Raw genomic sequence first — 23427 nt, 5'->3', positions numbered from 1 at the left:
TAGCAAAGTATCCTGCTTCCAGCAGTAGCTAATCCAGGTCACAAGTACCTGGTAGAAACCCAATTAGAAGCAACATTCCATGTCCATCTCAATAACAGACTATGGACTTTTCCTCCAGGAACTTGTCCAAACCTTTTTTTAACCCAGATATACTAACTGCAGTTACTACATCCTCTGGCAACGAGTTCCAGAACTTAACTATTCTTTGAGTAAAAAAATATTTCCAATTTGTTTTAAATGTATTTCCATGTCATTTAATAGAATATCTCCTGGTCTTTGTACTTTTTGAATGAGTGAAAAATTAATTCACCCCCACCCGCTCTACACCATTCAGGATTTTATAGATCTCAATCATATCCCCCCTCAGCCGTCTCTTTTCCAAGTTGGAGCCCTAACTTCTTTAGTCTTTCAAATTTGATATCCCGCCAAATCTAGAACCAGGTCAAGGTATCTTACAATAAAAATGAAAGACAACCATATTGTTTGAAAAGAATGCAAATAAATAATAGTTCATGAAAAAAATAGGCATACATACAAGAACCCAATTAACCTAACCCACAATCTATTGCGGTAATGCAGATCCATTGGTTCTAAAGGTAAGAGGATCTAACGGATAACCAAGAAAGCTATTATCAGCCTGCATGCTGAGGCTTCATACTTTTTCAGGACAGGTAAAAAAAAAAAAAAAAAAAATCCTCACAAGTGACATCAAAACACTTACAAGGAAACAGCTTGGAAAAACACAAGGAAACAGCTTGGAAAAACACAAGGAAACAGCTTGGAAAAGAGACAGCTGAGGGGATTGTACAATCTATATTGTTAGATTATACAGCGCTGCGTAACCCTGGTAGCGCTTTACAAATGTTAAATAGTAGTAGTAGTAGGGAGATATGATTGTGGTCTACAAAACTGAGTGGTGCAGAATGAGTGGAAGTGAATCAATTTTTTACTCTTTCAAAAATTACAAAGACTAGGGGATGCTCAATGAAGTTGCATGGAAATACTTTTAAAACAAATAGGAGGAAATATTTTTTCACTCAACGAATGGTTAAGCACTGAAACTTGGTGTTGCAGGATGTGGTAACAGCAATTAGTTTATCTGGGTTTAAAAAAAGGTTTGGAAAAGTTCCTCGAGGAAAAGTCCATAGTCTGCTGTTGAGAGAAACATGGGGAAGATACTGCTTGCCCTGGATTGGTAGCTTGGAATCTTGCTACTATTTGGGTTTCTATCAGGTACTTATGACCTGGATTGCCCACTATTGGAAACAGGATACTGGGCTAGAGGAGTCAGAAATCTTGTTTGCTTGGTACTACAACTATAATAGGAATATGGTTAATCATAAGGAAGATCCAAGTCTGGGACCTCTAAGACTTCTAGTACACCTAAGGTGACTGGCCCCATGGATAAACATGTAGTACAGGTTGCTGCTGCTTCTTTATTGAGTGACCTCTCTGCCTTAGGAGACTTAGTTTACGGGGTCATTCTATCCCAACTCCTCCTAAATCATTCATTTCCACTGCAGCAGTAGGAGTTTCTCCAAATGGTTTGTCCTCATCTCCAGGGTATCTTATAACTAAGACTGTTCCATCAAAATCAGTTCAGAGTCTACCCGTATCTTTGCCGATTCCAGTTTCCTGTCCTGACTTTACAAGTATAGAAAGTAAACCTAAGCAGGGAAATGTTTGACAATATCACTGAGCAGGTGACGCAGTCAGATGCCTCATCCTTAATACATTCACCAGATGCAGAGAAGGCGTTCGACAGCGTCTCTTGGTCATATATATTTATGGTGTTGGAAAGGCTGGAAATCCAAGATTATTACCTTTTCTGGATTCAGTTGTTAGACAAACACCCATTGGCACGCCTTAAGATAAATAGCATATATACTGAACCCTTTGAACTATACAGAGGCACATGATAAGACTGTGCATTGTAACCATTGCTGTTTGCATTGTCGGTAGAGACCCTAGCCCAACTAATTAGAGAACAGACATGTATTATGGGCATTACCTGTGCTGATAAGATAATGCTCTTGGAGACATTCTTTTAACCTTATCCAATCCAAAATGCTTCCTCCCTAAGGTAGTTGAAGTTTTACAACTGTACAGCCCAGGTTCTGGATTTCAAATAAACATGTCTAAAATCAGAACTCCTGAACATAACTGTTGATCCAGGGAAGCTCAGGACTTTGCAAATATCTTCCCTCTCCAATGGGCTAAGCATAGCATCTGGTACCTTGGGATTAATGTTTCTAAATCCCCAGCAGATCTCCACAAGCTAAAAACTTTTCCCTGCTGCTAGCAGACCTACTGTCAGAATTAGAGCACTGGGAAGAATTCCTGGCTAGGAAGAATTCACGCTATTTAAAAAAATATTTCATAGATTGATATCCCACTTTAATACCAAAGCAGGTTACAGTAAAACAATCATAAAATCAGGACAAATACAATGGACTCAATAATACAACAATATTCACATCATATCAGTAAATTCCTTAGTAGCTTACTAGGGAGAACTGTCAAAAAGATCAAAATTAACCATCCTAAAATGCTTTCACAAAATAATTATTTAAAAGATCCTTAAACTGTTGCTGACTTGGGCAAAATCTTAAATGGCCAGGAAGATGATTCCATAGGTTCACTTCAGCAATCAAAAAAGTACAATTATGTGTTTCTGATCAATGACATGTAGTTACACAAAGTTGTTTCATTGCTTCAGTGCGTAATGCTCTTATTTATTTATTACATTTGTACCCCGCGCTTTCCCACTCAAAGCAGGTTCAATGCGGCTTACATAGTAATTGGGATTACAAAGTATTGGTGGAGAGAAATAAGTTGAGTATTATCGGAGTAATAAAAGAAATTGTACTTCCCAAACTACTCTACCTCTTTATGGCGCTTCTTCCAACAGCTTACAAAGAAAGAAATCCACTATATATGGAAGAAGCAGCCACCCAAGATTAAGAGCTCTATGGGAGTACCACACTTTGAAAAGCAGCACAGTTACAAATTGTCTCAGAGTGGATGCGTTGCTCTGCAAAACCATGGATACAAATTGAACAGGCTTTCCCATGGGACATTCCATTATAGGCATTGCCCTGGTTGCCTAAACCTGACCTCTTGAACTGTATAAGAAAGAAGAATTTATACATGCAAATGCCGTTACCAACATGGCTATGTTCATCCTTCTTTCCAGAAACAGAATGCTTTCTTTCTACCGCAATAATGTATGCGCCAGGTTTTCTGCCTGGTAAACTAGACGCTGCCTATAAAAGATGGGCCACCTTCTCTCTCCACACCCTGGATCAACTATGGGTGGATGACTACTACTACTACTACTATTTAGCATTTCTATAGCGCTACAAGGCATACGCAGCGCTGTACAAACATAGAAGAAAGACAGTCCCTGCTCAAAGAGCTTACAATCTAATAGACAAAAAATAAATGAAGTAAGCAAATCAAATCAATTAATGTGAACGGGAAGGAAGAGAGGAGGGTAGGTGGAGGCGAGTGGTTACAAGTGGTTACGAGTCAAAAGCAATGTTAAAGAGGTGGGTTTTCAGTCTAGATTTAAAGGTGGCCAAGGATGGGGCAAGACGTAGGGGCTCAGGAAGTTTATTCCAGGCGTAGGGTGCAGCGAGACAGAAGGCGCGAAGTCTGGAGTTGGCAGTGGTGGAGAAGGGAACAGATAAGAAGGATTTATCCATGGAGCGGAGTGCACGGGAAGGGGTGTAGGGAAGGACGAGTGTGGAGAGATACTGGGGAGCAGCAGAGTGAGTACATTTATAGGTTAGTAGAAGAAGTTTGAACAGGATGCGAAAACGGATAGGGAGCCAGTGAAGGGTCTTGAGGAGAGGGGTAGTATGAGTAAAGCGACCCTGGCGGAAGATGAGACGGGCAGCAGAGTTTTGAACTGACTGGAGAGGGGAGAGGTGACTAAGTGGGAGGCCAGCAAGAAGCAGATTGCAGTAGTCTAAACGAGAGGTGACAAGGGTGTGGATGAGGGTTTTGGTAGAGTGCTCGGAAAGAAAGGGGCGGATTTTACGGATGTTGTAAAGAAAGAAACGACAGGTCTTGGCGGTCTGCTGGATATGAGCAGAGAAGGAGAGAGAAGAGTCAAAGATGACCCCAAGGTTTCGAGCTGAGGAGACAGGGAGAATGAGAGAGCCATCAAAAGAAATAGAAAACAGGGGGAGCGGGGAGGTGGGTTTGGGGGGGAAAATAAGAAGCTCGGTTTTGGTCATATTTAATTTCAGGTGGCGCTGAGACATCCAGGCAGCAATGTCAGACAAGCACGCTGAAACTTTGGTTTGGATGCAAGGTGAGATATCAGGGGTAGAAAGGTAGATTTGGGAGTCATCAGCATAGAGGTGGTAGGAAAAGCCATGGGATGAGATTAATGAACCAAGGGAAGAAGTGTAGATAGAAAAGAGGAGGGGACCAAGAACAGAACCCTGAGGTACGCCGACAGGCAGAGGGATAGAAGTAGAAGAGGATCCACCAGAGTGAACACTAAAGGTGCGGAGGGAGAGGTAGGAAGAGAACCAGGAAAGGACAGAGCCCTGGAATCCAAGTGAGGACAGGGTATCGAGAAGTATGCTGTGATCGACAGTGTCAAAAGCAGCGGAAAGATCAAGAAGAATGAGGATGGAATATTGACCTCTGGATTTAGCCAGTAATAGGTCATTGGAGACTTTAGTAAGCGCAGTTTCGGTTGAGTGGAGAGGGCGAAAACCAGATTGTAATGGGTCAAGAATAGCATGTGAGGAGAGAAAATCAAGGCAGCGGCGGTGAACAGCACGCTCAAGTAATTTGGAGAGAAAAGGAAGGAGGGAGATGGGTCGGTAATTAGAGGGACAAGTAGGGTCAAGTGAAGGCTTCTTAAGGAGAGGTGTGACCACAGCATGTTTAAAGGCAGCAGGGACAGTCGCAGTGGAAAGTGAGAGGTTGAGAATGTGACAGATAAAAGGAATAAGAGTAGGAGAGATGGCATTAAGAAGGTGGGTGGGAATGGGATCAGAGGAACAGGTGGTACATTTTGAGGAAGAAAGGAGAAGTGTAGTTTCCTCAATAGTAACTTCAGGAAAGGAGGAAAGGAATGAGGGGAAGGAGAGAGAGGGGAACGGACTAGTGGAGGGAGAGCTGGTGAGGTAGAGAAAGCAAGGTTTATCTTTTGAACCTTGTTGTGAAAGAATTCAGCAAGGGTCTGAGGAGATAATGAAGGGGGAGTTGGGGGAGGGGGCACCTTGAGGAGAGAGTTCAATGTGGTGAAGAGAAGTCGAGGATTAGAGCCAAGAGAGTTGGTCAGTTGGATATAATAATCCTGTTTGGCACGTAAAAGAGCAGATTGGAAGGAGGTCAGCATGAACTTAAAGTGTAAGAAATCAGCAAGGGCCCGAGATTTCCGCCAGAGGCGTTCGGCGGAGCGGGTACAGGAACGTAGGTAGCGGATATTAGAAGTCAGCCAAGGTTGGGGTTTTGTACGCCTTACAGGGCGGGTCATCAAAGGTGCAAGAGTGTCTAAGGCAGAGGATAGAGTATTGTTGTAAGAAGAAACAGCCTCGTTGACAGACATGGATGGTGCCACAGTAGAGAGGAGGTTTGAAACATGGGAGGATAGAGATGAAGGGTCAATGTCGTGAAGATTCCTAGATAAATTAGATAGGATAGGACGGGACTGGGAGGGAGGAGATTTAAGTGTGAAAGTTATAAGATGGTGATCAGAGAGGGGAAGATCGGAGGCAAGGAAACTAGAGGGTGAACAGTTGGAGGAGAAGATGAGATCAAGACAGTGACCATTTTGATGAGTGGGGGAGGTGGAGCATAGTTGGAGATTAAAGGACGACGTTAAAGCGAGTAACTTGGAAATATAGGAGTTGGAAGGATCATTAGCAGGAATATTAAAGTCACCAAGGATGAGAGAGGGGGAGGAAGGATCATGGAAGAAGGCAAGCCAGGCGTCAAAGTCACTGAGAAAGGATGAAAGGGACTTATCAGGGGGACGATAAATGACCGCTATTCGAAGAGACAGAGGAGAGAAAAGGCGGATAGAGTGGACTTCAAAGGAGGAAAAACAGTGAGATTGAGGTGGAAGAAGGGGTTGAAATCTGGAGGAGGGAGAAAGAAGTAGTCCAACACCGCCCCCACGGCCAGCAGGGCGAGGAGTATGTGAAAATAGATAACCGCCATGGCACAGGGCTGCAATTGAAGCAGAGTCATCAGGGCAGAGCCAGGTTTCTGTTATGGCGAGCAGATGGAGGTGACGCGAGATAAAGAGGTCCTGTATATAGGGGAGTTTGTTACAGATAGAGCGGGCATTCCATAGGGCGCAAGAGAAGGGCAGAGAAGAGGAGGGGAGTAGAGGAATAGAGATGAGGTTAGAGAGGTCACGGTGAGATCTGTAGAGTTTGGATAATAGTTGGTGAGGAGGGCCAGGATTGGGATTGATGTCACCAGCTGAGAGTAAGAGAAGGAGTAAAAGAGAGCAGAGGAGAGTAGGAGAGGTGTGGCCACGAAGGCGTCGAAGGCGAGAGGTATTTAGGTGGAATGGGGAAGGCAAAATGGAGGGAAGAAAGAGACGGAGATTAAAAGCCAAGAGGGAGGAAGAGGGTAGGAGAGAAGGTGAGGTGATGAAGTCAATGGATGGGAAGTGAGTTCCTGTAGCGGAGAGAGGTAGGGGGTGAGGGAAAAGATTAGGAAGGGACAGAGCTAGGAAGAGAATGTGAAAAGGGGCCATAACGATTAAGGTATTTTAGCAACTGGAAAAAGATTAGATACAAACAGAAAAATGCCCCGCGCGCCTAACGGCGCGCGGCACCTAGGGCAGAGGCCCTGAGTGGATCGGGGTGGACCTGGGTGTCACCCCGGAGAAGGCTGTAAGGATATGCAGATGAGCTGCAAGTCCTCCTCTCACTGATCTTATTAAGGAGAATGGATCAACGCACAGAGATGACTTTTGTTACGGTAAAATTAGTTCTTACCTGATAATTTTCTTTCCATCAGTCCCAACAGATCAATCCAGAGACTTGTGGGTTATGTCCCTCTACCAGCAAGTGGAGATATAGTAAACCTCTGAAGTTCTCTCTATGTGATCATGTGCAGTCACCTTAACTTCAGTATTGTCGATACCAAAGCAGTGGAAGACGAAAGAGGAAGTCCTCTCCTGCCTGTATAAAGCCCATGTAAGCTCCTCAACCGCTCCTGCGGGAGGGTAACTTTTCTTTATGTTTTGATTTGTTTTGCCTTTTTTTTTCTGTTTTTTTTGTAGCCAAAAATCAAATGAAGGAATCTGATGAAATTGAGGCAACTAGAAGAAAACACTCAACCCAGAACAACAAAGGGCAGGCCTCTGGATTGATCTGCTGGGTCTAATGGAAAGAAAATTATCAGGTAAGAACTAATTTTACCTTCCATAGCGTCCCACAGATCAATCCAGAGACTTGTGGGATGTACCAAAACAGTCCTCAAATGGGGCGGGGTACTACAACCTCAGCAGACTGGAGCAATGATCCACAGGCCGCGGTTACATGCACTGCCACGTCAAATATGGAATGCCTAGCGCTGCCATGCCAAGCCTGCAGAGCCTGGCAAGGGAAGGACAGCAGATCAAGTGGGTGATCTGCAAAAAAGCCATCCACGGCAGGACAAAGGACCAAGTGGCTGAACTGCAAAAGGAAGCCACGGAAGCCAGACAGGACACGGAAAAGGAAGTCAACTGCGCTCTTGAAGAAAGCTCTGCCACCCGCAACGGGAGAGACTGTCCCATACAGAGGCCAGCTGAAGAAATTGCCTCTCTCAGCAAACGGCCACTGCGGCTCTTGAAACCAGATCCCCTTTCTTGTGACCAGCAAGAGGGTATGCCGGGAGGCATTTCCGCTCAGCAGGTCAGGAATCTGATGATCCTACCACAGTGTGGGTGTTTTGTAAGGAGTCGCCACCTTCCTATATACCTAGGGCTCTCCAGGTTCTGAATATGTCTGCTTCTGATCCTGCTACAGCTACATCTGCTAATCTTAAAATGGTGAGCACTAGAAGACCTCTACAGTCTTTAGCAGTGCATAAGGCTATGTAGGAAGTCACTTCTGCTCAGTGGGTCATCCCAGGCACTGCCCCACTATGCAGAGACGTAGCTAGGTGGGGTTCAAAGGGAGCAGCTGCTCCCCTAAAAGGATTTTGAATAAAATGGCACTTATGTGTAATAGCTCTTCAGCATCACACTGACACCTATTCTACAAAAGGTCTGCTCCTCCTGACATCAAAACCATTATGCCCACATTTGCCAATCTAAAAATGGTGACCCTTCCTATGGTCCCGAGCAAAGCAAGAAGCAAAAGAGTTGACCAATGGAACTCGCTGGTCACTTCCAAATAGTATAGGGGAGAGAAAAAGGTGGAATGGGATGGAAGGCAGAAACCACCATATGCAGAAAAGACAGGACTGTGCACCCGTCAACAGTAGAAATCCAGAGGATCTCAAACGGATGAAGTCCGGAGTTCCGAGAACCTACCTGGACTGGATTGCTAAAGAAAACTAGGCTGCCCAGGACCGATAGCCCTGGTGTCGTAAAGATAAGGGCGAGCCTGACCCGACCAAAAGAACTTGTAGACATGTCCTCAGAAAGACAGAGTCTATAAGTCACCCACATCTTCCACCAACTTCATGGAGTCCTCAAACAATAGTTGCCCTGAAAAGTGAGCTGAACCAGCCATTGTTAGAAGCTGCATTCACCACCCTGCTGCACAACCACATCAAATGACAGGCTATGACCGCCAAAAACATCTATTAGATGCCTGAAACAATTCATTGAAGAAAACTGGCAATTAAGCTGCCCTCGACTCTACATCTGGCAAGTGAGGAGGCGGTCGACTGTCTGCCTTCTGGAAGGGATCCAAAATCTGTTGCCGCCCGCTAGGGCACACCCTAGCAGCCTACAAGCTGCAGATAGCCACCTCCAGGGAGAGAGAACTGAAATATCAGCAGAAATAACCCACTGAGACTAAGTTGGCTTGAAGGGAACCATAGAGATGGGATCCAAAGCAGGGAAGGAACCCCTGAAGTGGTCTGATACGGACTCAGGCCCATGGGGGAATGTCCAAGAAAGAGAACCTTGTGCCCATAACTTGAACCTATTCCCACATCCTGGACCTGGTAGGAAAAGTAAAACCTGACTTGGGTTGGCATCTGTTGCTGGGGTTGGCATCTGTTGCTGAGGACCAAAAGAAAGAAAGGACTTCCCAAGCCTATATGGAACAGCACTCCCCAAAAAGCCAAGATTTGAGAGGGAAACAACTGACTCTTGGTGACACTGATTACCAATCCTAAGGACTGAAGACGAATAGGTATCTTGGATGAAGTTTGCAGAGTCTCTTAATAGAGAGAACCGCAAATCAGCTAGTCACGCGGTATGGATGAACGTGCAATCCATCCTCATGAAGGAAAGCTGCCACTACCACCATGACCTTGCAAAAATGTCCTCGGCAACATGGAAAGGCTGAATGACATGGTCATAAATCGCTAAGATCCCTCTGCAGCAAGGAGCACTGGAAATATGAAAATAAGTTTCCTTGAGGTCCAGGGAGGCTAGAAACTCTTCCCACCGGACAGAACTATTACACACTGCAAAGTTCCCATTGTGAAAAGTTGAACCGTAAACACCCTAGACTCTTATGATGTCCAAACTCAGCTGGAAGGAAGCTCCATGGTTGGAACTGCAAAGCAAAGGGAACAACTTCCCATTCCTCAATTGCAACTGGGGACAGACTCAACTGTGCCTAAAGGAAGAAACATTGGCAAGGTGGCAAGAACTGCCTGACAGTGTTTGAGCTTGCATGTAGACTCCAAGAAAAATCTGTAGTGAAGTAACTATGCGATAGAAAAATTAAGACACATTTGAGCTGAGGTAATCTTGGTTCACTCCTCCTGAAACCAGCACAGGAGTCCTGCCTGAGGAGTGAACTGAGACTCCATCATTGGAAGATGCAGCAGGCATAGGTTGACCTGAAGTAGAAACAGAGCTCATGACTCTGTGCTGTGGAATCAAGATGGCGTCAGGAACGGTTGTGCAGTTCTGTAGCTCCTAAGACCCGACACTGCTCTGGCGAGAAGTTTGTCTTCCAGATTCTAAGTTGAGAAAGGGGAAGATGGCGGCTCCTACCTCCGTGGTCCCGCCGCCACCGCCCAACACCCGCCAGATGACCCTGGAGAGCTTCGGAGTAGGGGCCCTTGGAGAGCGGATGCCCACTTCGGTTGACTCGGCCTCTGTGGGCCTAGAGCGCAGCATTGGAGTAATATGAAGTCCTCCTTCTTACACAGCTCCTCCGCAACCCAGAAATGATTTGTTGCCTATGGGGTCACGGCAGCTTGAGACCTTGGAACTGAACAGGCCTTTAGCGTCCGTCGAAGGAGGACCTATGGGCACTTCAACCCTGGGGAAAGAAACATCGGAGCAGGACACCACTCCTTCTACTCGGGAGATCGTAACCATATCGGAGGATTAACGAGACCTGCAGTGGTGACTATGAACACACTATGGGACGCCATTCAAGGCGTGAACAATACCTTACTATTGATGAATACTTCAGTTAAAGGTGAAATAATGGAAATAAAAAAAGACTAATCAAAGATTGTCTGATCAAGTTCAAGAACAGAGTGTAAAAACCACTAAAATAGGAGAAATTGAAAAATTACAGAATTTAACTACAGCTTTAATTAAAGAAAGAGACGTAGGAACAACTTGAGATTTTTGAATTTTCCGAAATCTCCTTTGATTACCGCTGTGGATATGCTTAAGAAGTATTTTTGTGATGTACTGGGGATTCCAGTGGAGGGATATTCCCCCATAACGAGGGGCCCAATATATAACAGGGATATCTAGATCATCCAAAGAGCAATCTCAAACTGTCCCTAATCCTAACAAATTTGACAGAATACTTGGAGAGTTCTCTTGAACTGATTACTGAAAGAACGACATTGCTGGTAACTTTCGCTCTTGAACCAGACAAGAACAACATTCTTCGGTCATATTTTCGCCATATTAATGATTCTTTCTTGGGACAAAAGATACAGGTTTTTCCTGATATGGCACGTAATACACAAAAGAGGAGAAAAGAATTCTTGATGTCTAAATCAAGAGTCCTTAAAACTGAAAAAGTTGAAGGTACCTGGGGATTTATGGTAGATTGATACGAATTATGGTCATTGTTCATTTTTGTACTAAGACATCTGTTCTATTACTGATGTGTTATATGATGTCTATACTCTGTTTTGTATCAATATAAGTTCACTAAAGACTTCTATAAATAAAAAAATAAAAAAAATAGGTGGAACGTTTTTGTTGAAATTTCCCTGTAAATGCTGTGTCTCTTTTGAATTGGTGAATTATGTTTTCTTTACACCCACTAAATTATTAGAATTTATTGAATCAATAGAAAAGGCTGTTCCGCCTATGGATGTGCCTCCCTAGTTAAGAATGCTGTTATATTGGCTGTGAACATCTGTTTCTCTCTACCATTGTAATAATTTACTATAGATTTCCACTTAAAATAATTTCTCAGTTTCTTGATTCAAATTATGATGGACAAAGTTAAGATGATAATTTCTATATCATATTATTTTGATATAATGTATCACACTGTCTCCTTTTATTATTTCTGATATTTCCAATACATTTATGTTTGCAGATATAAAAGTAAAATTGAATAAATAAAAAAATATTAAAAAAAAAAAAAAAACATGGCTCATTCTACCAGCAGCCAGGTGGCTTGTCGAAGTGGAAGTGGAAACCCTGAAAGTGGTTTTCCTGGTCCCACAAAACCCACGACAAAACCAAGCGGATTAAAAATCATCCTTAAACTCATCCCCTGGCAATCGCCGTGACTTGGAAGTCCCTCAGGTCTTTACCCAACTGCCCTAGATCTTCTCCAGTCCCAAGATTACTTCCAAAAGACAGGTTGCCAAATGTGACTTGGAAGCCACATCAGTGGTCTGATGCCTAAGCCAATGCTAACTTCTTGCAGATAGGGACAAGAATTGGCTGGTGTGACTGTGCACTACAACTGCTGCACATTAGAGCTAACAAATGCGAATGAGAACCAGAGCCAGATGGCGTAGCAGAATATGGCTGTTGCACCATTGCGCACTACAGATAGCAAGCTGCAGTGGATCGTGAAGCAGCACCCCTAGCGCTCTATGCTTACTCTCAGCTGATTGCAACAACTATTAAGCTACCTCTACACTGAAGTAGGTCCTGGACCACTCCTCATGAAATGTAGGTACCCTATACCATGAAATGATGCCAAAAATTCCATCAGAGGTACCGGGTACGCTGCACATACCGGGGTAGCTGAGGCTAGTATGCAAAGGTGTGGCCAGCATCAGTGTGCAAAGAGAGAGAGAAGGGAAATCTTTAGTACAGTAGAGTTCTGATAACTGTTCTTGGCCAGGCAAGCAGTAAGAGAATGAAATAAAATATTCCCCATTGGAAACCTAGCTGAGCCCACAGTTTCTAATAGGATGGATAAAACTAGCCTTGAATCTGTAACCTTCAGGCTGAAAGGACAGCCAAATTCCTGAATAAAACTAGCTTGATGTTAACAGTACACACAGAGCAAATGTCACCAGGGTAGCACAGAGGGTGCAGGATTACCATGGAAACCGAGAGAAACCTGAGAGGCCTGCACTAGCCTCAAAATGAAACATCTCTCAGAGAAATATGGACACACAGTCCTAAGCCTGACTTTAGTAAACAAACTGTACTGCCATTTTCTGAGAAAGGGGAAGAGGGAAAGAATGGAAAACCTAGAATAGGATCCCTTCCTTACATTAATGATGTACACACACCCTGAACCCCCTCAAGGAGGGTCCAGAAATATTCTTAATGTAAATCTACTACTACTACTACTACTATTTAGCATTTCTATAGCGCTACAAGGCATACGCAGCGCTGTACAAACATAGAAGAAAGACAGTCCCTGCTCAAAGAGCTTACAATCTAATAGACAAAAAATAAATAAAGTAAGCAAATCAAATCAATTAATGTGAACGGGAAGGAAGAGAGGAGGGTAGGTGGAGGCGAGTGGTTACAAGTGGTTACGAGTCAAAAGCAATGTTAAAGAGGTGGGTTTTCAGTCTAGATTTAAAGGTGGCCAAGGATGGGGCAAGACGTAGGGGCTCAGGAAGTTTATTCCAGGCGTAGGGTGCAGCGAGATAGAAGGCGCGAAGTCTGGAGTTGGCAGTAGTGGAGAAGGGAACAGATAAGAAGGATTTATCCATGGAGCGGAGTGCACGGGAAGGGGTGTAGGGAAGGACGAGTGTGGAGAGATACTGGGGAGCAGCATAGTGAATACATTTATAGGTTAGTAGAAGAAGTTTGAACAGGATGCGAAAACGGATAGGGAGCCAGTGAAGGGTCTTGAGGAGAGGGGTAGTATGAGTAAAGCGACCCTGGCGGAAGATGAGACGGGCAGCAGAGTTTTGAACCGACTGGAGAGGGGAGAGGTGACTAAGTGGGAGGCCAGCAAGAAGCAGATTGCAGTAGTCTAAACGAGAGGTGACAAGGGTGTGGATGAGGGTTTTGGTAGAGTGCTCGGAAAGAAAGGGGCGGATTTTACGGATGTTGTAAAGAAAGAAACGACAGGTCTTGGCGGTCTGCTGGATATGAGCAGAGAAGGAGAGAGAAGAGTCAAAGATGACCCCAAGGTTTCGAGCTGAGGAGACAGGGAGAATGAGAGAGCCATCAACAGAAATAGAAAGCGGGGGGAGGGGGGGGGGGGGTTTGGGGGGGGAAAATGAGAAGCTCGGTTTTGGTCATATTTAATTTCAGGTGGCGTTGAGACATCCAGGCAGCAATGTCAGACAAGCACGCTGAAACTTTGGTTTGGATGCAAGGTGAGATATCAGGGGTAGAAAGGTAGATTTGGGAGTCATCAGCATAGAGGTGGTAGGAAAAGCCATGGGATGAGATTAATGAACCAAGGGAAGAAGTGTAGATAGAAAAGAGGAGGGGACCAAGAACAGAACCCTGAGGTACACCGACAGGCAGAGGGATAGAAGTAGAAGAGGATCCACCAGAGTGAACACTAAAGGTGCGGAGGGAGAGGTAGGAAGAGAACCAGGAAAGGACAGAGCCCTGGAATCCAAGTGAGGACAGGGTATCGAGAAGTATGCTGTGATCGACAGTGTCAAAAGCAGCGGAAAGATCAAGAAGAATGAGGATGGAATATTGACCTCTGGATTTAGCCAGTAATAGGTCATTGGAGACTTTAGTAAGCGCAGTTTCAGTTGAGTGGAGAGGGCGAAAACCAGATTGTAATGGGTCAAGAATAGCATGTGAGGAGAGAAAATCAAGGCAGCGGCGGTGAACAGCACGCTCAAGTAATTTGGAGAGAAAAGGAAGGAGGGAGATGGGTCGGTAATTAGAGGGACAAGTAGGGTCAAGTGAAGGCTTCTTAAGGAGAGGTGCGACCACAGCATGTTTAAAGGAAGCAGGGACAGTCGCAGTGGAAAGTGAGAGGTTGAGAATGTGACAGATAAAAGGAATAAGAGTAGGAGAGATGGCACCTAGTGAAGCACAGGCATCTCTACCTGAAGACTTTCAGATAGTCAGTACTTTCCAAGTTGCAGCTTAAGGCTCTCGCTGCCACAGAACATCTGCAGGGGTCTAATGGGTCTCGACCTCACCCCTGGAAAGCTGTGGGAGACCCGAGGACTCCCACAGGAGTCTGTAAACCTCCCCAGGCCTCCTTTCTTAGAAGCCCTTAAATATCAAATATGAAGAAACTGGGAGTGATCCACCCCAGTTCCCCAGTCACATTTCTGAAAAGCCAACATATAAAACTGCTTGAATCACAAGCAAATCAGGCCCCAGGGGAGCGCCGGCGCTTCAGGATTGCCATGTGGCGCAGCAAGAAAGATGGTGCCCTCAAGCGCGCACACACACCCAGGAAAACAACTGCCCTGTGCCTGCCAAAATGAGCCGGGAAGGAGCACACCGCTCCACAGAGTTGGGCTGTACAGTGGATCTCCAGCATGGGAAACTGCAGCTCCCACACTGGCAGCCGCTTTTGCTCTGCCCCATCGGCGCAGATAGGATAATAAATACTCACCCCCTCGGGAATCGCTGTCACATGCCAAGTCACACCATTCAGCCGGTACTGCAAACTGGCATAAGCTTGCCACACTGGACAAATCGGACTGAGGATTTTTTTTTTTTTTTTTTTAAACAGTGTTCAAAACGGCATTTTTAAATTATTTTTTTTTTAAGGCAGGAGAGGACACCGGAGCAAAAGAAACCTCAGACTCCTTTTAAAGTCAGGAGAATGAGAACCACAAACCCCAGTCAGGCAGAGAGGAGGGGTTGATGGGGGAGGAAGGGAGGGACCTGGCATAACCAGGTGTGCACCCAAGTCCCAGGACACCTCAGACCCCAGAAGCTCGACTAGACCCAGGGGACCAGGTGAGGAGCAAATCAATCCAGAACTGAACAGACATGACCATGCACCTGCTAGATAGAGAGAATACTGAAGTTAAGGTGACTGCACATGACCACATATAGTAAACCTCTGAAATTCTCTCTATCTCCACCTGCTGGTAGAGGGACATAATCCACAAGTCTCTGGATTGATCTGTGGGACGCTATGGAACAACAAATTAAAGATTATATTGTGCTTAAGGCTAGTAAAGAACTTAGCCTGAAGGAGACAGCCCTTCAGAGAGCCTTGAAGTCAGGGTGTGGAAGGGGTGGCATCTCTAGATTCTATCAAGACTTACTCTGTCAAAATCTGCCCATCTTGAGATGCACAGCAAAGTGGGAGGCAGATATTGGCCATACGTATGAAATGCCACAATGGAAAAAGGTGGTCCATTACCTCCTTAAGGTATCCATATCCAGTGCTATGACTGAAAATGGGCAGAAGATTCTATATCCATGGAACTACACCCCTGTACAGCTACATCAGATGTTCAAAAAAGGATTCACTCTTTGCTGGAGGAAGTGGGGAACAAGGGAACTTTTACTCTATTTGGTAGTCTTGCCCTACATTTATTAGGATTTATTTACTGCCTTTTTGAAGGAATTCACTCAAGGCGGTGTACAGTAAGAATAAATCAAACGAGCAATAACCGATTACAGCAGTAAAAATATTCAAGCAACAATACAAAGTATGGCACAGTATACTACTTAGAATGTCAACACAATACGTAATAGAACATTTTAATTGACAGTGAAGTGTATAAACAAAGATGGAACTTATAGATAGGTAAGACAGAAAGAGGAGTTAGAAAGTAAGGCAATTAATTAAAAAAAAAGTTGCACATAAGGTCAAAGAAATGGTTAACATATAGATAGGTAAGAGAGTAAGAGGAATTAGAAAATATGGTGACTAATTTAAAGAAAGGTGCACATGCGGTCAGAGAGATGGTTAAATATTATATCAGCTAGGAAAAGAGTAGATAAACATGTCCTGCTACAATATGTGCAGCCCGTGCAGTCCTTGTGTGTGTGAATAAGACTAACAAGTTAGTTACTTCTTCCACTAAAGGCCTGGTTGAACAGCCAAGCTTTCACCTGTTTCCTGAAATACAGATAGTCTTGTGTTAAGCGGAGATTTTCAGGTAGTGCATTCCAGAGTGTGGGGGCTACTCCGGAGAAGGCTCGCTTCCGGGTATCACATCACGTAATGTCTTTTGGAGAGGGTGTGGTTAGTGATAGTCCTTGAGAAGACCTTAGTGTCCTTGGCGGTGTGTAGAGGGTAATCCTGTTCTTCAAGTACTCTGGGCCATTTCCTTTAAGTGCCTTGAAGATGAGATGGGCAGAAATGGGAATCACCCTACTGGAACATATAGTAAACGAGGAGGGAGGTTTGTATACATTTTCAGACCTGCAGCAGAGGCTTTCTATAACCAAGGATCACTTTACATATAGGTAATTACGTCACTATTGGTTTAGTGGTTAGAGTAATCAGCTGACAACCATGGAAGCTAGGGCTCAAATCCCAATGGCACCCTTGTGGTCTTGGGCAAGTAGTCTAGTAGCGTTATAGAAATGATTAAGTAGTAGTAGTAGTTAACCATCCATTGCCTTAAGTACAAACTTATTATAAGCCCTACATGGAAATATCTACTGTACCTAAAATCTAATTCACGTTGAGCTACTACTGAAAAAGATGAGTTAAATCCCAATACTACTGTGGTTAATTCAGTATTACCAAATGTATTTGTTAACTTCTCCAAGCCCTCCTCTGGCAAACCCAGAGAAAAAGTATTTTACTGTTTTGGCGTTTCCCCTGCTACACACCACATCTCTTCTAGATCACTGTGTACTACCTCCGTAGTGTGTTACGTACTGTTTCATGGCCATCAGCCTGGAGTCCATGCTCTCCTGCTTGCCCTTCATGACTTGCACATCAGTCAGAAGCTTTGAAACACTGTCTTGTCGAACCTTTACATCTTCACTCTTTATACTAGAAACCTGCAAGACACAAACCAAAATGATGCCGTGTTCCTTCTTATTTTACCTTCCACATACAAGCAAGTTGTCATAAGCACAAAACATATAAAAAGCCTTCCAAATCTACACACAAATGTGTGTGTAAGTGAAGGGTGCATTAGGTCCTCCAAAACCCAATCTCCTCCCAGACAAAGATGGTTATATAACAGAATAAACATAGTACTTTAGATCTTATTCCCCTTCCCAGCCCGGTGTAAGGATGAATAAAAAAAAAAAAAAAACAGCAAAAACATTTATTTCCTACTGATTTGCTCAAGTCAGGTACTAGATGTGTGGGGTATAAGTGTTACAAATAACGTTTCTCCGTAGCCTTTAACTCCGTACATCACCAGATCTTGCTGCAAAGGCTCATTCACCCAGACCCCGATGCTCAAAAATGCTGTACAGAACAGTGCTGGGGACACAGCAGCAATACAACTCCCTAATGCTCAACACTAATGGTATGCAAATATAGGTGCGTTGTTAGCAATGAGCATTAGGGAGTTAAGAGGGAAGGACTGTGCCTGGGACACACGCACAAGAGCTGTGCTGTTAGCAAAGCTCTTGTGCACATGCCCAGTCCGGGGAAAACAGCAGCACTGCATGGATGCCATTGATCCTCTGTCATGTTGGGGGTGAGGGAAAGAACAGAGCTGCAGCCTGATGTTCCAAGCTGCTTTGGAAAAGTCATAGAAGAGCGAGCCCAAGATCAATATGTACAGGCAGAAGCACTGCAACTTCCAAGACAGATCATTAATCAGACAGCAGATCCCCAGGAAAAAAAAAAGGCTTGGCTTTATCAGCAGTAGCAACAATTTCCTGAACGGGCCAACAATCCAATCCGAGAGGAGGACCCCCCCTCCCCCCCCGAACCGTCTAATCCTAGCGGCCGTTGTTCTGTTCCTGTTAAACCAGCATTCTGTAGCCTATTACAGAGGATTTGAATGCAAGATCAGAGACCTAACACCAGCTCCAAGTTGGCATAAGATTTACAGCAGTAAGGGTGACCTTGTTCAGCACGCTGCTGTCTGAACATGACAGGAATAAGGAATGACCTCATCAGCATACATCAGCATTCTCATTGCACTGCTCTTTAGCACGTGCATTACTTCCTGCGCTCCGACCCTGTGAACATTCTGCAGTAGTAAATGCGGGTGCTAGTTTTGCATGATTGACTTGAAATCATTCAACTGAGATGCTTTTTTTCTTCTTGATATTTATGACTTGTAACCTTTTTCAATTTGGCTCCTCCCCCTTATTGTGGGCTTCCTTAAGTAATAAGCTTTGTTTTCTTGTAATTTGTCATCTCTACTCTAGGTCTTTATTTTTCCTACTCCTAGGCACATTGTATTTCCTCATGTAAGTATTGTATCTTATACAAAATTGAATTAAATCTATACATTAAAAAAAATTCAAGTCAGATTAAATTAAAGTTAGAACATAAGAACAACCATACTGGATCAGACCAATGGTCCATCTAGCCCAGTATCCTATTCAGGTCACATTTCCCTATGTCTATCCTCCAGGAACCTGTCCAACCTTTTCTTAAGCCAAAATACACTAACCGCTAATACAGCATCTTCTGGCGATGAGTTCCAGAGCTTAACTATTCATTGAGTGAAAAAATATTTCCTCCTGTTTGTTTTAAAATTATTACCATGTAGGTTCCTTGAGTGTTCCCTAGTTTTGTACTTTTTGAAAAAGAGTTTAAAAAAAAAAATCAATTCACATTTACCCGTTCCACACCGCTCAGTATTTTGTAGACCTCAATATATCCTCCCCTCAACCGTCTCTTTTCCAGGCTGAAGAGCCCTAACCTCTTTAGCCTTTCCTGATATGCGAGGAGTTCCATCCCCCTTAATCATTTTGGTCACTCTTCTTTGAACCCCGAGGCCGTGTCGAACCAGACCCCCAAATACTCGAGAGACTGAGAGGGGGGTCAGGTGACTTTTGGCATATTGACGACCCAGCCTAGAGTCTGCAGTACTGTGACCACTCTGGCTGTGGCCAGACGACTTTCATCTGCCGAATCCACTCTGATGAGCCAGTCGTCGAGGTACGGGTGAACCCTGATACCCCCTCACCTGAGAAAGGCAGCTACTACCACCATTACCTTGGAAAAGGTGCGGGGAGCTGTGGCGAGGCCAAAAGGCAAGGCCCGAAACTGGAAATGTTTTCCCAACACCGCAAACTGGAGAAACCCTTGATGCGGGGGCCAAATAGGAATGTGCAAGTAAGCTTCTTTTAGGTCCAGAGACGTGAGAAACTCTCCTAGCTGCACCGCAGCAATGACGGAGTGCAGGGTTTCCATGCAAAAATGCCGCACTCTTAGTGCCTCGTTGACTCTCCTTAAGTCGAGGATCGGTCGGAAAGACCCGCCTTTTCGAGGCACCACAAAGTAAATGGAGTAGCGACCGCAGACGCGTTCGGCAGGAGGCACAGGAATCACCGCTCCGAGGTGCAACAAGACTTGTAAGGTCTCCTCTACCACCGCCCGTTTGACGGCAGTGCCGCATCGGGACTCCACAAACACGTCTCTCACCGGGGCACCGAATTCCAATCAGTAACCTTCTCTGATCAGGTCCAGAACCCACGGATCTGAGGTAATCTTGGTCCATTCCTCGAGAAAGAGGGAAAGGCGTCCTCCTACTGCAGGAATCGAGGAATGGACCAGCGCCCCATCATTGAGGGGGCCACCCCTGAACTACAGGCCTTGATCCAGCTGCTGCGGAATGCTTGTCCGAGCGAGAGGAGTTCCTCTGCTGAAAACGGGCACGTTGAGAAACCCCAGCAGAGCACCCTGGGCGATACCTGCGAGCTTCACGGAAGCGAGGTCTGGAAGAGGAGGGCCACAAAGAACCCTTGGAAGAAGGCCTCGGCCTATCCTCGGGTAACCGCTGGGGCTTAGGGTTCCCCAGGTCTTTAACAATTTTCTCCAATTCCTCTCCAAATAACAGGAGGTCCCGAAAGGGTAACCTCACCAGTCTGTGCTTAGAGGCCATGTCAGCCGCCCAATGCCGTAGCCATAGAAGGCGGCGGGCAGCAACCGCCACAGACATCTGTTTAGCCGAAGCTCTAACCAGATCATAGAGGGCATCAGCCAAAAATGACAGGGCCGACTTCATCCGCGGGGCAACCTCAGCGAGGGACTCCGCACCATCCGCGGGCTGCTCCACTGCCTGTTGTAACTAGGAGAGGCAGGCCCGGGCAACATAGGAACTGCAAATAGACACCCTTAAGGCGAGGCCCGATATCTCAAAGGACTGTTTCAGAGCGGATTCAAGCCGCCAGTCCTGCATGTCTTTCAGGGCAACCCCGCCCTCTACGAGGAGGGTGGTCTTTTTAGTCACCGCCATGACCTCTGCGTCCCCTTTAGGCATCCCCAAAGGGGCCAAGTGCTCCTCATTCAGAGGGTAAAGCTAACCCATAGCCCTGGCCACTTTCAAAGACCCATCGGGGTCAGACCACTGAGCTGAAATAAGCTCTTGGATGGAGTCATGCACAGGAAAGGCTCGAGCAGGTTTTTTAGTACTCGCCATCCTAGGATTACCAGAGGAGGCATCGCCCTTGGCAGGATCATCAATCGAGAGGGCCTGCAAGGCGTCAGAAATGAGCGCTGGCAGCTCGTCGCAGTGGAAAATCCGAACCACACTGGGATCATCCAGATCCGGTGGCAAACCGGCACCTTCCTCTGGCTCATCAGACCATGAGGCCCTGCCAGAACCCTCAGAATCCACACAGCCCGACCACAGGGGGGAAAAGGGAAGTGCGCCACTCTCCGATGGGGAATTTACCCGTCTATGTTTAGCGTCCTTCCAACGCTCGGGGGAAGAAATAACTTCTGTAGCCAGCCCCGAGTCATCAACACCAGGGGGGGGGGGGGGGAACCAGGTAGCAGCGCAGTATCAGACACCTGCGGCAGAGTTCTCTTCAGCATGAAGGCTTTATGCATTAAAAGCACAAACTCAGGGGAGAAAAATTCACCCTGACCCTCTGCCTCCGAATTAGGAGTAACGGGAGCAGGAGCTCCACTGGTAGCCCGAGACCAAGGCATGCCCCTGCACTCAGACTCCTCCACAACAGTGAGGGTCGAGAAATGCGGCACTTCCAAAATGGCACCCGCTCCATCGAGCGGGAAGAATCATCGCTCGCCATGCTCGTACGAGCTCTAGCATCTAAAGAGCACGTCTTACAGAGCCCCGCTGCTGATCTGCGTTTACCACACCGGGAGCAGCGTTTAACTCCCTCAGCAGCCATCGCCCAACCGGACGGAAATATACAAGTAAAATGGCGGCTTCGTACCAAAACTTACCTCATTCGGAACGGCGTCCGCGGGACCTACCCAGAGGAGCTGGGCACCACTCTCACCTCAAAAGACCGAGTCCAACGAGCTCCGGTCAAGCTGCACGCAGAAAATAGCCTCAAAATAATTACGCAGAATCAATGCGTACTCATTATTTATTTATTTTTAAACACTGCGAGGAAAGTTGGAGGCAGGCAGCAACAGAGGTACTCCGGGAGGCGGGGGGGGGGACAGGTAAGGTAGGGAAAGGGCGAACCTATATGCCTTCAAAGTGGGCACCACCAGCCACAACACCCCAGCTCAACTGGCAAAGCACAGGAGCCACCCCAGGCAGAATTTTTCCAGGAGCTGATCAAGCTACGTCCACACCTGCTGGGAGATAGAGAAATACTGAAGGCAGATGGAGCTAGCTGTCCAAGGGGACACTATGGTTTTTCAGTGTTCTCTATCTCCACCTGCTGGTAGGCGGACACAACCCATCCGTTAATGGATTCATCTGCTGCTGATGATAAGGAAGTTACATTTGCACATTTATTTCAGGGCAGACTCAGTAGCCGAGGGCACAGCTCCTGAAGAAGTACTCGAGAAACAGGGGCTCTCTGTTTAGCGTACCCAATCAGTTAAGCTACAGCTCAGATAAGTGCAATTTTTTCATTTAAAAAACAGTTATGTAAAAACACAACTGCAGCTAATAGCACCAAATTTACTAAGTGGAGGTTTTCAGACTTATGAGGAGCCTGCACCATATCCTACCATAGCAGGAAACCACCTGCAAGGGATATCAGGCAGTCTGTCATTCACGCGAATGTGAACAGGGAGTAAATGCAGAGCATCTGAAGTCTTTCCTCTGCCAATAAGAAAATTGAGATAATTAACCTTGCTAGTAGTGAATATTGACTGTATCTTCATTAGCAAGCTCCATATGTAGAATTAATTAATACATAAAAGTTACTCAGGGCAATCTGATTACTGGGTCAGCTTCAAAGGTGATATAGAGAGGAAAGGTGATCATCAATACCCTACAAGTCCTCTTTTAAACCCAATCTTTAAGTTACCAAGCACAGTGCAAAATAATGTCACTTACCAAGAGAAATGTCCTGGTTTTGGTTTCTGACTCCTTATTTTGACATTTAGTTAACTCGGAGATCAGTCCTATATGGCATTTCAGATCACGACAATTTGGATTTCCTTAGATCTGTCGCCTATGGACCATTCTCCATCTCACTGGAAACCTCCTATTGACCTGTATTAGGACCCATCTTTTCATTCTTTTCTAATGGACAAGTGGTCCAATTATAAGTTACACAATGCAGATAACGCCAATCAACTCCTCCTTTTTTGGGACGTGGCTAAGGCTGTACTTCGGGGTGTGATAATAATTTATGCAGCCCATAAGAAGAAAATGAGAGAGAAATAAATTTTGCACCTTGAGAAACAAGTGATTTGTGACAGGATCACTTTGGGGGTTCATAGATCAGTTAGGGCTACGGAGTCATTGTTGGCTTCTCAAGCAGCTTTGAATACGCTGTTACATCAGCAGACTACTAAATCCTTACTTTATTATAAGTATCAACTTTTGTTCATGGCAGTAAGAGTGGTAAATTGTTCTCATTTAATTCGTACCAAACGGTCAAGTGACGCG

The 23427-nt window shown here is 45.3% G+C and overlaps 1 protein-coding gene across 1 annotated transcript in view; it reads right to left on the bottom strand.

The window, feature by feature from the left end:
- The window catches only part of HSF1 (heat shock transcription factor 1), a 379429-nt gene that overhangs the window by 292240 nt on the left and 63762 nt on the right, over positions 1-23427 (bottom strand). Inside the window, exon 4 of the mRNA XM_030220795.1 lies at positions 17340-17464. Within this exon, the coding sequence (XP_030076655.1) occupies positions 17340-17464 (125 nt within the window). The remainder of the gene's footprint in view (positions 1-17339; positions 17465-23427) is intronic.

This window comes from Microcaecilia unicolor, chromosome 1 (assembly GCF_901765095.1).
Source record: "Microcaecilia unicolor chromosome 1, aMicUni1.1, whole genome shotgun sequence".
NCBI classification, from domain to species: Eukaryota; Metazoa; Chordata; class Amphibia; order Gymnophiona; family Siphonopidae; genus Microcaecilia; species Microcaecilia unicolor.
The sequence above is the reverse complement of the archived record's forward strand: the minus strand, read 5'-3'. Positions and strand labels throughout refer to the sequence as shown.